Source organism: Pelobates fuscus, chromosome 7 (genome assembly GCF_036172605.1).
Source record: "Pelobates fuscus isolate aPelFus1 chromosome 7, aPelFus1.pri, whole genome shotgun sequence".
In the NCBI taxonomy this organism is placed as follows: domain Eukaryota; kingdom Metazoa; phylum Chordata; class Amphibia; order Anura; family Pelobatidae; genus Pelobates; species Pelobates fuscus.
Window position 1 is genome coordinate 12,938,438 of NC_086323.1, and position 14,603 is coordinate 12,953,040.

The 14,603-nt window shown below is 43.2% G+C and overlaps 1 protein-coding gene across 1 annotated transcript in view; it reads left to right on the plus strand.

Moving 5' to 3' along the window:
* Positions 1-14,603, plus strand: part of PTCH2 (patched 2) — a 36,658-nt gene that overhangs the window by 10,000 nt on the left and 12,055 nt on the right. Inside the window, exons 3-9 of the mRNA XM_063427708.1 lie at positions 7,496-7,685; positions 8,155-8,224; positions 8,541-8,632; positions 11,928-12,123; positions 12,474-12,595; positions 12,826-12,973; positions 14,175-14,306. Of these exons, the coding sequence (XP_063283778.1) occupies positions 7,496-7,685; positions 8,155-8,224; positions 8,541-8,632; positions 11,928-12,123; positions 12,474-12,595; positions 12,826-12,973; positions 14,175-14,306 (950 nt within the window). The remainder of the gene's footprint in view (positions 1-7,495; positions 7,686-8,154; positions 8,225-8,540; positions 8,633-11,927; positions 12,124-12,473; positions 12,596-12,825; positions 12,974-14,174; positions 14,307-14,603) is intronic.

Genomic DNA, 14,603 nt, shown 5'->3' on the forward strand with positions numbered 1-14,603 from the left:
CTGTTTTGGCCTCGGGGAGGAGAGGGACTGGGAGGACATGTAAAAAGTTATCACAAGCAATATAATAACATTTCTGGATTATTTTAAAGTCCGAGCCATCAGCACATAGTGAAAATAAATCAGGAGGATTATATGTGTTGTTATAAAGTAATGGTGGTGGGAATGAGGTGGGGGGGGGGGTCCTTTTTCCCTCTCCCCTCCTTCTGTCTTGCTTGTATTAGAACAATCTAGGAGGACATTCACGGTGCACACAATAGGCCCAGTCTGAGTGGGTAAAGTGCTATTGAGACTTGGGGAAGACTGTGCATCTGCTCTTAGTATTTATGGTGTGGAGTGCTTGGCTGAGATGGGAGCTCTGAGCACTATTTATATGGGGTGTGGGAACAAGTTAGACTCAGTGCTTAAACTATTGGTCTGGGATAGCTTGTTACCAGTCCTCCCCCCACCCCCCCTTTACCTCCCTTAATATTCCTCCTTTAAAGGACCCAATGTCTTGGAGATCGAGAGTTAAATTGTTACAGAATTAATTTAGTATCATTTATTTAACCCCGCATTAAGAATCTTTCCTTCTCGCTCTATAACACACATTATCTCAATGTTTTATATATTATATGTCTGGTTTCGTTATGACCCAAGTGCTGCCTGAAACAGAACAAAAATCAAAAATATATCTTCATGTTTTTTCACCAACGGGTGAAATACGTGGATGGGGTCATCTGAGGGAGACCTCCCCCCCTCCACCCAGACAGCTAAATTAAGAATTACTAAGGACTGTTCTGCCGATAGCAGAGAAATGTTTAATCTTTTTCTCAAAACGATAATAAATGCCATCTCTTATAGTGATGACCCTGTTGGCTTCCAGGCCCCACGATGACACATTGCGACTCAGCTCGGGAAACGGATGTTTTGCCGAACATAATAATGCAGATAACGATCGTGATAATTTCCCAAATATTCTGCCCGGGCTCGGGGACTTTTCATTTTTTAATGGCTTCAATACGGGTACATTGTCCGTGTGTGCAATCACAGATAGACAGAGACGTTTAAAATCTGATGGTAGAAAGGACTGATCACTTAAATTGCAGGAAATGGCTCCGACCTCTTAGACTTCCCAACACTGTGTCCAGCTGAGTCTACGTTTGGGATCTCCAGCCTTACAGACCAGCATAAATGTCTGAGAATTACAGTTGAACAAAAGCCAAAGGTCTAAAGCTGGACATCCCTTGTCTACAGTAAAGGGACAGTTGATTATTTTAAAATTTGACTGAGTTACAGTAGAGCCACGTCATTGGGTATCACAGGCCAAATAGGAGTGATAGTCAAAACGCCATCTCAGTTTATAATGATTTACACATATAACTCCAAGAATGTCCTCAACGTTACAGCTCTGAGTTCTGTAGCATAGAATTTCATCTCCTGCGAATGATAAGCTTTTCGTTATATCAGTAATATGAACTATTTTAATTTATCTGTCATTTTAAAATCACCGTATGGAGCTGGTATGATCGTGTCAAGAAATGACGCCCAATGGCTCAATTGAGCAAGGGAATCTAGATCAATGAAGTATGTTAAAGTATTGTTAAACACATTTACTCTGTGCGAACATACAGAACATGACAATCATTGGTTTAAGGCTGAATAGACGCAGGTTAGTTTTAACATTCGATTGTTTTTGGGACGAGACAACTAATACTTTATTAGCTGTATAGGGGGCCGGTAAATATGTATCCGAGAACCCCTTGTGAGACACATCCTCTCGAGCAGTGGGGGGCTCTCACAGATAGCTTAATCCATATAATCCCTTCCCCCAAAACACATAGAGGAGACGTATCCATAGACTGCTAATTTCAAGCTCCCTGGAGCAATTGTCCTAAATACAGAGTGATGGGAGAGACCGTCCTAAGCAGAGGTTACTTTATCGCATGGCATAGAATACCGGTATATCTGTGATTTCTGTATGAAAGCGGCCCTGGGGTTGCGATGATTACTCTTGCGTTATCGATACGTCCAGAGGCGAACGGTGCACACTTCATAGTGGTTAATAGAATGTGAAATTTAGGACATTTTGCAAGTAACTAATTGTGTTGGATGAACTTGTAAGGCACGGAGAATCCTGCGATGGCCTTGTCGTGCATAACAGACCTCCCGTACTGATTTAGAAATCTGTTACAAATTGCTGACTTCCTGTTGGTAGTCATGCCAGGGCTGAGATAGACAGCATTAAAGCGCAGACGAGAACGCAAGTTTGGCCTTGTTAGTTAGTTAGCTCCTCCAATATGTGTTCTACGAACAGACACAGGGGTAGAACAGCCTGCATGTTCAGCAGATCAGATCTCTTAAACATACAAAACGGCCTGGGGTTTACCCACTAAACACTGAATTGTGGTAAACCGAAAACCCTTCTATAAAATGTAAGTAAATAAATGGCGTATTTAGAAAGAATATCCAACGCTCGGTGTAGTCACAGCTGGAATATTTCAGTCTAAATATTGCGATTTGCTGTAAATTTACTGCTGGGGATATTCAATAAACAGAAGCAAACACGGAAACGTTTCTTTCGCTGGAGACATTTTCTTATAACACCGAGATAACGTGTTAGTCGGACTATGAACAAATAATCTGAAATGGCCTGAAAGCTAGCATGGGAATGTACTGTACACGCCTGTGCCGTGCCACGAGTACTTAAAGGGACACTACAAGCACCATAATCACTGTGCATATTGTACTGGTTATGGTGCACAGACTTCGTTTATGGTTGCAGTCACATTGAATTTTGGAAAAAAGTAGGGTTCCTTCCTGGCATCCCACGGGCCTGCCCCCCGGCTTGGGGCATTATATGAGAACGTTTCACCTTACTATGCATCCAAAATATTTACATGGGAGAGTGGGATTCATCCTTCCCCTTTTCAGCGACTCTGTATTAACACAGACTCTGTGTGTAGAGTCCTTGTGACCTATGGTGTAGTGGTTATGGTGTGTGTATTTCCCATTTAAGAGCGGTTAGGTTGTGATTTTTAAAAGATAAAAGCTGCCATCATCATTCGTTTGAGGAAATCTAAACACTGAATATGAGGTCGGAGCTGCGGTGTTTGTGTGTGAGCTGAGGTGTGTGTGTGTGAGCTGAGGTGTGTGTGTGTGTGAGCTGAGGTGTGTGTGTCTTTGTGTGAGCTGAGGTGTGTGAGCTGAGTTGTGTGTGTCTGTGTGTGAGCTGAGGTGTGTCTGTGTGGGTGTCTCTATGTGCCTGTGAGCTCGTAGAGACCAGATTGTGTGTGTGTGTGTGTGTGTGTGTGTGTGTCTGTCTGTGAGCTAGCATAATTCTGAGGTCTGTGCAGAGTGCGTGTGTGTATGTATGTATGTATGTATGTATGTATGTGTGGGTATCTGTGAGCTAGCAGAGACTCTGTGCTCTATGCAGAGTGTGTGCGTGTGTATGTATGTTTGTGTGCCTGTGTGTGAGTTAAGGTGCGTGTGTGTGTGTGTATGTAAGTGTGGGTGTCTGTGTGTGAGCTGGCAGAGGCTGTGAGGTCTATGTAGGGAGTGTGTGTGCCTGTGTGTGAGCTGAGGTATGTGTGTCTGTGTGAGCTGGCAGAGACTGTGAGGTCTATGTAGGGAATGTGTGTGTCTGTGTGTGAGCTGAGGTGTGTGAGCTGGGGTGTGTGTGTCTGTGTGAGCTGGGGTGTGTGTGTCTATGTGAGCTGAGGTATGTGTGTCTGTGTGAGCTGGCAGAGACTGTGAGGTCTATGTAGGGAGTGTGTGTGTCTGTGTGTGAGCTGAGGTGTGTGTGTCTGTGTGAGCTGGCAGAGACTGTGAGGTCTATGTAGGGAGTGTGTGTGTCTGTGTGTGAGCTGAGGTGTGTGTGTCTGTGTGAGCTGGCAGAGACTGAGGTCTATGTAGGGAGTGTGTGTGTCTGTGTGTGTGTGAGCTTGTGTGTGTGTGTGAGCTTTTGTGTGTGTGTCTGTGTGAGCTGAGGTATGTGTGTCTGTGTGAGCTGGGGTGTGTGTGTCTATGTGAGCTGGCAGAGACTGTGAGGTCTATGTAGGGAGTGTGTGTGTCTGTGTGAGCTGGGGTGTGTGTCTGTGTGAGCTGGCAGAGACTGTGAGGTCTATGTAGGGAGTGTGTGTGTGTCTGTGTGAGCTGGCAGAGACTGTGAGGTCTATGTAGGGAGTGTGTGTGTGTGTCTGTGTGAGCTGGCAGAAACTGTGAGGTCTATGTAGCGAGTGTGTCTGTGTGAGCTGGGGTGTGTGTGTCTGTGTGAGCTGGGGGGGTGTGTGTGTGTGTGTGAGCTGGCAGAGACTGTGAGGTCTATGTAGCGAGTGTGTGTGTCTGTGTGAGCTGGGGGTGTGTGTGTCTGTGTGAGCTGGCAGAGACTGTGAGGTCTATGTAGCGAGTGTGTGTGTCTGTGTGAGCTGGGGTGTGTGTGTCTGTGTGAGCTGGCAGAGACTGTGAGGTCTATGTAGAGAGTGCATATTAGTGTGTGGGGGTTACCTTTAAGTACTTGTTATCACATCTGCTGTGGGGTGGGAATATTTCCTGTTTAAACATGACCTACTATGAGTTGGCAGCTAACAAAATGCTCTATAAACCACTGCTACCCCCCTGTCTTTACCCCAGACAGTAGAATGGCTCGTGTTTATTTTGCAGCCGATCTGCGATTGACAGATTTAATGCAGCACGCATGGATTGTCTAAGCAGAGGGGGCTGCTGGGAAAATATTAAGATCATATAATACTATTTTTTTTTTTTCCTAAACTATGTATTATTAATGACGCAGCCAATACAAACACCTTCCCAGAGTAGAGCTAGTCACCCATGAACACCCTCACTCGCCCCATGAGCTAACATATGGTGGAGCACTAGCCACGCTCTCGTGCACACAGAGCACACGTGTACTGTTTGGGTGGCTCAGGAAATATCAGCAATTCCAAAGCTGCAGTCAACCAGGTTGAGTTATACTGCAGCTTCGGGGATATACATAGTGACTGTTTGTGGGCTGAGAGTGAGGAAGGGGTAGGAACGGGAACCCACCAAGAATAATATGTGGATTTATTGTTAATTATAGCATTCTCTTTGTGAATGTCTTACCATTGTCACCAATTCTCTAGGGCAATAAAGCAGAAAAGGATTCTGGGTAGTGACTCTCAAAACGGGGCTTATAAAATATTTGGCTGCAAAAGTTTTATTAAAAAGAGCTGCCTTTCCAAATTTGGAAAAGCAACGTTTATTCTATAATCCGTGAGTTGACCCCTAACTTGCAAAATTGACTCCAAAATTGCAAATCTACTAAAAAAAAAACAAAAAAAACAAACAAAAAAAAAACTAAACAAAAAAAAGCCCCAAAATGGGTTTTCTTTTTCGCTGTTATATAGATATAGAAATGTTGCATTTTTTTCCTGAAAATCCAAGCAATAAAACCCGAAATCATGGTAAATATTCTCTGGGATGAAATTAAAGCGTTGGGAAATCTGCATGCGTGGGCTTTTATGAAAGGCTCCTATTATTTATGATTATAGTTCATTTCTTGGAGAAATATAATTTAGACATTATAACAAGTACAACACACGTGTCTTGTTTGTTTAACACGGACACATAGCACTGGGGAACCGCTAAATGTATATAATTATAATTGAAACCTCCGGCACATTATCTCGGAGGGTATTGACCTGCTATAGTAATAACATGCCTGAGACCGCTGAGAGTCTGAGTTTTTGTAGCCCAGTCTAGCACAGCTAGCGTGGGAGTGTGTGTGTGCAAAGTGCGAATGAGTAAAACACCCGGCTCAATCACATGGGGACCAGATGAGGGATGAGCTGCCAGTTTGGGTGGTCCAGATGGGCGAGAATAGACAGTACAGACGGAGATATAAGGCCTGGGCCTCTAGTAATTAGTAAAACGTTCCTCCCCATTCAAGCCTCTCCTTGTCTATTCATAGCAGTCAGCCACCCAGTTTTACTGTAGGTTAGAGCACAGGGAGAGATCACGCAAGTTATGGCAAAAGTGTACAGTTATTATGCAGACGCTGCAAGTTTTTTGTAAGCTAGATATGATTAACCTCTGTATCACACAGAGTAGGACCAGCTTAATGTCAGGGTGCTATGGAGGTTCTTCTCACAGCCATGGTTGGACTTATCACCCTCAGCCAGCTGTAAAGGGAGTTGGTGTCACCCAACAGCTGCAGGCTCCTTCCGCAATATCGTTGACGCTGGTTTGACCAAAAGGTCTGAAAGCCCGATTATTAAACAGGTGTTTTAGAAACAAAATGCTCTAAGTGCCATCTTTGTCCTTGACCTTGTTTTGGGGCAAATTTCACCCTGATCTTCCTCCTCCTCTCGCTGTGAACTCCGCTCTTGCCCTCCCTGGCTGTACAGCAGCGTCCTCCGTTTGAAGTTTGTCTCCTCGTCCCCCTGCCTCCTCTTTTCATGTCTGTTCCCTGGGTTAATTAGGGAGTTGACATTCCTCAGCCGATCTCAATGTGCTTTGAAGCCCTGATGGACCAGCACTGCTTCAAATTAGCGCTAATGACGAGAAACTTTCTTTCTTTTCACAAAGCTCGCAAGCGGCGCAGTGAATACCTCAGCTACGCCGTTCCCATCGTTTGAGAACTAGTAACGACAGTCACATTTTAACCTATTTCCTGCCAGGTTATTATAGAATAAGCGGCGGAGGTAACATTGTTACTGGTAGAGTGCAAGCTCTCCAGTGATGTTTTCCATGTAATATGTGTTCTATAGACCTTATTAATGCACCGTATACAAACAGTGTGTGAGCAAATGTCCTCTCCCAGACTGTCGAATAAATAGCTTGCATTATATTGAGAAATCCAGTTTGTAGCCTGTTATATCCGTAGTATATGATTCGTTCAATCCCTAATGAACCCAGACATTCCATATTTACTACTGCTTTGAAAAACGATCTCCAATCAGGTGCGGATATCCCACTGGCTGTGCAGTCAAGTGCCTTTATTACCAAGGGGAAAAAGGTCAACGACTGCATGTAGTATCCCCCACTTATTAAAATATTGAAAGTATTTGTGGTGAATTTGTTTATCCATTTTTTGGCTTTGCGGTAAGTACAGCAATAAAAACCCGCAGTAGGGCACTTTTTAAAGACAAGATATGCATCACACGTAGATCTGAACTCATAAGACGATGAGCTGGTTTCTGTCTGTGATGACTAATATGAGCCCTGCAGATTTCCGAGGTCTACATTGTCCATGATGCATTCATGATGTAAAAAAATAAATTCAAAAAATTGGTCAGACACAGCAGAGCTATGACTTACCTAGAAGTTTTCACTGGTTTACGAGTTTTCCTCAATTCTAAACAAGACTGATTGAAGCTCAATAATACTTTAAGCAAGCCATAGTGGTGGCTGCTCTTCTCCAAAGAAAGTCTTTATTTTAGGTTTGATATTAAATTCCTAAAAGCCCTGTATGTTACGAAGGGGCAGAGTAGATCTGTTAAGATGACAACTTCTCACTCTTCGTCTCTTCTGACAGCGGGGAGCCGTGTAAGCCATGAACTTTGCTACACCAAGGAGAAACTGGGAGAAGAATCGGTTTACACATCCCAGATGCTGATCCAGACGCCAAAGAAAGAAGGAGAGAATATCTTGAACCAGGAGGCCATGCTTCTTCATCTGCAGGCGGCTCTGGCAGCTAGCAAAGTCCAGGTGTCTATGTATGGGAAGTAAGTAACGTGCAGGTCCGTACTGTGGCCGTAATCGTTTGATTAGAACATTTTCCAACAATAATGGAGGGGAATGAGAGCTGGACATTTGTGCTCGTTATAGAAAAAATTAATGCTGAGTACTTTGGAAAAGTATAAAACCGTGTAATTAAACATACCACCTCATATACACAGCTGTTATAGAAGTCATGGCTGTGTCTCATTTTTAATATATTGACTTCGGGGGGGAAGATATCATCTAGTAAGTCGTGGGTTGAGAACTGTAGTGCACATAAAAGGTAGATATGTTGATCTAGGACGTCGAGGACTATCTACAGCACACCTTTACCACCTGCTTCCTTAATATTTGGGTTTCTTCTTGGTCTGAAGAAAATCGAGAATGTGTATTTCAGATTAATGTCAAAGCAAAAATGATACGATGTCTGATATCCTGAATTATTCTTTAAACCATCACTGTGTTCTCCTGCAGATCGTGGAACTTGAACAATATTTGCTACAAGTCGGGCGTTCCAATAATTGAGACCGGGATGATTGAGAGAGTGAGTACTGTGGAACAGACAGATTTGTTGTGTGTTATAAAAAATTCGGTGTTGAATAATTAGTTAACAATGATGTATCTGAGTCAGTGTCGAAACATAGAGCAGGTTTAAGGAAATAAAAGTAAAATTCCCCAAAACACCCATAGCGATGTAACAGACAATAATAGTTACATTTCACTAATTACATGTTCTCGGGGTGCTGGATAGACATTAGTCAGACAGATTATAAGTTCCCCTAGTATTGGCTCTTTGCATTGGTCGGCGGTGTGTTACATACAGAGATTGCAATTACATCAATATTTCTATCGTTCACCAGATGATCGAGAAACTCTTTCCTTGTGTGGTCATCACTCCCCTGGACTGTTTCTGGGAAGGGTCTCAGCTGCAGGGAGGCTCCGCATACTTACCGTAAGTATTTAGCCAGTCTTTGTTGGGGTTATATGTTCGCTGTGTTATGAGGGTATCTGGTCACCGTCATGCTAGAGGTGGACACACAAGGGCTTTGATATGCTCTTCGTTTTCTCGCCCCCCTTTACAAGTTCAGGGCTACTGTTGGTGGCAACCTTGATTTTAGCCTATGTCAGTGTGTCCATTTAGGCAACATCACACGCCTTGCCTGACACCCCCCCTCTTCGCCTACTCCATGCAATTATGTTTCTATTAAGGCTGAGTGAGTGGGGATTCAGCCTGCAGGGGGGGGCAGGAGAGGATTTTGGTGAGGGGGTAAGTGTAAAAGGTGGGGGGGATGGAAAGGGAATGGAGGATGGAAACACAGACAATAGTGGCCATTCTTTCTGTTTACAAGTGTGTTTATCTATATGGGGCCCAAGCAAAGCACTTGCTTTGTCAGCAAATGGTAACACAGCACATTCTCATGCTAATGAACCTGTGGATGGCATGAGTTGCTAAACAAATTGAAATACTGCCATTATTCAGAGGGCTGGTGGACTAAAGAACTGTAAAACAGAGAGGGGGGAGATAAGGGAAAACCATGGAGGGAGGAAAATAGAATAAGAAGAATGCAAACGGACGAAAAGAACAGAGGAGCGGATTACAAGCGAAGAGCGGGGAGATACGCCAGTGTTAAATTATCTGTTGGTTTAGAAGATGATAAAATGTTTGATGAAATTCCTGCAGAGGTCTAAATTCGACATTCAGCAGCGCAAGCTTTCTAGAGTCCTAAAAAAAAAAAAAATTTTTTAAATAATATGACATTATCTAAATATATTGCACCACACCTGGTTAATAATGTGATACGGTAACCGAAAGTCTATGTTAACCCTGTACGTGATCAGGATGAGCAGCCATAGCAGGACCGTTTGATGGAGGTTTGCCTGTGCAGGAATTGAAAGGAGATGTGGTTGGACTGAAGATTTGAGAGAAGGCGGATCCGATGAAGTTGTAAAGGATTTTTTGGTGCTAATATAAATCCTTGAGTCTATGGTTTTCTTCCCATGGATGTCACTGGTCTTTGTAGACAGGTTTTTGGGGTTCGGCTCTTGTGACCCCCATCTTGGGTATAGAGTGTTGTAAAGATATCTCTTTTGTTTGAAGGAAGCTCGTTCTTGCAAACAGTTCCCCCTTCCGCTTGAGTTCAGTTCAGGGGATTTTTTCTCTCCCTTTTTTAACGCAAAGAGAGGCAGAGAGAGAGAGCGAGCAAGAGAGAGCGAGAGACGCTTTATAACAAAGAGTCAGCAATGTGTGGAAAAAACAAAAGCCTTGAGTTGGCTCAGTGAAGCAAGAAAAGACAGATAAAGAGACTTCACTCTGGAAGCAACTGCCAGTCGTTTGGTATGTGGGAATCTGCGAGAATCGCCTTCTTTCTGGCCAGATTTAATGAATTATTGCACTGCCCCATCTCGGCCTACCCCTCCCTCGCCCGCCAATCTGATTCTGTGTGTGTGTGTGTCCCTCACAGTTTTGTTGAGATGGGGAGGTGGATATTGTATCTTTTTTTGTTGTTGTTGAGATTATAATCTAAATTAGTCTTCATCCTGTTGGGTTAATGAGTAGGGGGCGGCCATTTTGGTTTTTGGACCTTTTTTTCCCCTTGTCAAATGTTCTTGTGATTGGGATGTTTTGGATGATGTTTATGCAGTAAAAGGAGAATTTCTTTACCCCCCCTCCCCTCCCACTCCCCTTTAGATCTCACCTCTCTGTCCTTTTAGTTTACTGCTTGTCTTCCCTCAAACTCCCCCTTATTCACCTTCCTTTATGTAAAGCTTGAGAAAACACAGAACTTGTTATATAGGGTCAGCACATCCCAGCACTGAGAGTTTCCCAGCTCGTGAAGAGGGGATGCGGGGCCCATACCCTTTCTAAGCCGGCTGCATGGGGGCCCCCTAAACAGGCAAGGTTGCCCCTTTTAATGAGAATTCCACTTGCAAATATTTAACCCTTTTATTTCTGAATTGGGATTCTATGAAACATGAGTGACATCTCCTGGTACTTTGCACCATTTATTTATCTGTAGAGACTTGGTGATAATAGGCCTCACCCAGCTGCTAATTCCTCATTTTCTCCGTAATATTTGATCTTCTAAAACTTTGTAATTTTCTCTCCAGTCTTCCTCACCGTTATGGCAAACATGTTCAACATATAAACGCAACCTAATATTTAATGGATTTTATTTTGATGGATCGTCTTCTGAGCACGTTTTTAAAAGAATAGGCAGATAATTTGCTTTGCATGAGTGTATGTCATGTATTCAAGGTTGCACGACTTGGCTTAAACAGAGTCGCTTGTGTGTTCTGTTACTCTCCATTTTAAGGCAAGTTTACAACCATTCTATATCCTTAACTATTTTCTTCCGAACACAAACCATCTGTGTATCACTTTTTATTTTTCCATCGTTCCATTATGGAAGATATTGTTTGTCAATCTTTCGGATTGTATTTTGCTCGATCTGAAATCCCAGGAAGAAGTTTAATTGCAGTTTTAATTAGAAAACCCAATGCCTTGGCCATCTACCTGTGGCACGCACAGAGTTAAATTCTCTCCAGCTTGAAGATCCGTAGCCTATTTGCAATGGCGACATATTTCCCAAGCCTTCCACGCAGGGCGGCTGCTCTATCAAGATGTTACTGAGTTGCTGTTAATTGCCCTGACTTGCACTGTGCGTTAAAGAAATGGTAGCAGGCGGCTTTGTTCCTCTGTGTAACAGGATCATACATGGTATTTTGCTTAGCATCTGGTACGCCTCGCTGGTTAAGGGGGGATAGAGCCCCCAGGAACCACTTAGATCTTGGGAGGTGAAGAGCATGGAAGTGCCAATCAAAATGAAAATTAACCAATGGATTGCCGAGGGCGCTTGATACCTAATCCCTTTACGAATGGATTGATCAGCTTTCCAGGAAAATAACCGGGATATTTTTCTTCTTTTTTTTTTATTTCGTTCTCCTTGTCTGAGCTGTGAGGGAAAGCCGTAATTGGAACAACCCTCATGTACATTTGGGGTTTCTCAGTGTGGGAGGCCGAGGTTCGAGTCACTGCTGGATTTATTAATCGTTTTTATTTAAATACCCCACCCAACCACTTAATAGGGTCTTCTACACCTGGGTAATTCATTAGTAAATGTTCTCACCATGTTCGTAGCTTTGTAATTCTTTATCATGCCTGCTCTCCTTGTAAGTAATGAGTTAGTCATTCTGTTTGTTTAAAACCCTAGGTTAAAAGTAACACAAGATGTTTTTTTTTTTGGCAGGGGTCGCCGAGACATCCAGTGGACCAACCTGGACCCCATCCAGTTAATGGAAGAACTCGGCCAGTTTGCCAGTCTGGATGGCTTTAAAGAGATGCTGGATAAGGCCGAAGTGGGACGTGCATATATGGAGCGGCCGTGTTTGGACCCAACAGATCCGGAGTGTCCAGAAAGCGCCCCAAACAAGAAAACACAAAAGGTGAGTTACAGTAACCATCGCTTTACCTCACTCCTTTAGCCGCCAAGATTTCAGCCAATAGGAAACCTACGATTTATTAATCCAGAGATAATGTAACTTTCATATTTATCACCTTCCCAATATAGTCATAGGGCAGAACTCTGGATCCATCCCATTGTACAGTGCTGCAGTATTGGTTGGCACGTTATAAATAATAACAATAATATGAAGGAGAAATTAATTATATATAGAAATATGGCCATTCTATATTTGGAGTAAAAATCTGGAAATATGCCATTTGTCCAAGTCCTGTCTTATAAAATCCTGTGACCTTTTATTAAATATAATGTTTTGAAATTTGTCCTCTGTAGAATGTGGATATTGCCGCTACCCTGCGCAGTGGCTGTTACGGTTTTTCAAAGAAGTTTATGAACTGGCAGAAGGAGCTGATCCTTGGAGGGATGGTGAAGGGACCCAACGGAGACCTCAAAAGGTAATCGAACATTGTACTAATTTTTCTAGCTTAAACACAGGGAGTCAGACAAAACATATTTCGACACATATTTTTTATGTGGTATTTAGGCTCGTGGACTAACTGTCTCAGATTTATCAGGTACTTGGGTGTTTTAGCTACCTGTTCATTGTACTGCACTACAGAATATGTTTGCTTTTCTTAAAATAAAACAATGACCGAAATAACCTGCGGATGTCTTCTCTTCATAGTGCTGAAGCTCTCCAGACCATGTACTTACTGATGAGCCCAGGACAGCTTTATGAACATTTTAAGGGCAGCTATGAGATTCAAGATATCAACTGGACCGAGGAGAAGGCGTCAGCCATCTTGGAATCGTGGCAACGGAAATTTGTTGAGGTCAGTACACGTTTCTAGCACATTGGCATTCTTGTAGGCATTATTACTGTTTAGAATATTTGGTGTATTGAGATCCGCACTATAATTAAAGTCTAAAAGAAAGTCACTAGATGTGTAAGGGTCAGAGGTTATCACGTTAGGGCCATATGTTCCAAACAAGACCTCCTTTGCATGGGTATCTGTGGACGTCGGCGAAGGAGATATGCCCACCAAAGTTTCCATCAATCTGGACAGCTTGTGACGTGATTGGTCCAGGAACACGTACAAGTCCTGCTATAATAGAGAGGAGGAATTTCAGGAGGCAATGGGGGTGCACCTTCCCCAGAGACCAAGTGACCCTGTCTGACCTTTGCCCCATTTAACCTCTGACATCTGTACCCATCATTCTTGGCAGTCCTGAAGGGGAAAAGGTGAAAAGACCAGAGAGAGTTATGGATCCTGATACATAGAATTATCTAGAAATCAGTCACAATGTAGTCCATTGATGACTGTGCCTAGCTCAGGCCTTAATCTCCTGCCTGGCCTGCGGTAGGTTGGAGTTCTCAAAAGACACTGATTAGCCTGCAGACATACCTGTCAGCTCCTTAACCCCTGGACTAGCAAGCTGTTTGCAGTTAATTACCTTTAGAATACGGGTATTTTGGGTGTCCTAGAAAGTACACACATATATACACTTTGATACATGCACAGATATACACACACAAACACACTGATGTACAGAGACACTAAATGACACAGACATTCACTGACAGATACAATTACAGTGTGTGTCTGGTGTTTTGTAATGGTACCTGTGTGTGCATGTCTGGCATTGTGTAGCGTAAATGTGCCTGAGAGGATGTGCAATGAGTTTCCGTGCGCATATGAGAGCATACATCAAATCTGTGTCTGCATGTGTCTGTGCATCTCTGGGGAGTGATGTGACAGCATGAATGTATGAGGGAGGGGGACTGTTCTGACAGATAATCACCCCGTCTACTCCTGGTCATGTGGACTGCTACTCTAGGGTTGGCTGAGAGACGTCCTATGTGAGTTATAGTCCGAATCAGCAGCAGGAGAGCCTAGGATTCTGTCAGTGTCCCAGAATTTATGCTTGCGTCTACCAAACAGTTACAGTGCATGCCGTCACTGTTTGTCATACATTTTATGCTGAGAGTTCTTATATTGTGAAATGTGAATTTCTGATGTTTTTTTTGTTTAGCAAGCTCAGAAGTCCATTCCTCAGAATTCGTCACAAGATAACCATGCTTTTTCCACCACAACCCTTAATGACATCATGAAATCCTTCTCGGACGTCAGCGCCATCCGCGTTGCTGGTGGATACCTGCTAATGGTATGTTTGAGCCTTGAATTTAAAACCATATCATTTATTTTCTCCTTCCAAAACCAATAGTCAGGAAAGCTAATGGGAAAAGTAACATTTAACTAGATAATCCAGTAATTACAATACTGGATACCCCAGAGACACGCACACTACATTTTCTCACTGTCCTCTGTAATGGTCTATACATTGGCAATATGACATAACATTAGGGGCTGGATTGGGCTGTGGGCGAATCTACCCACAACACATTGTCTACAGAAAATCTAGAGGTTGGACAAGGACATCCAACGATATATATCTGCCTGC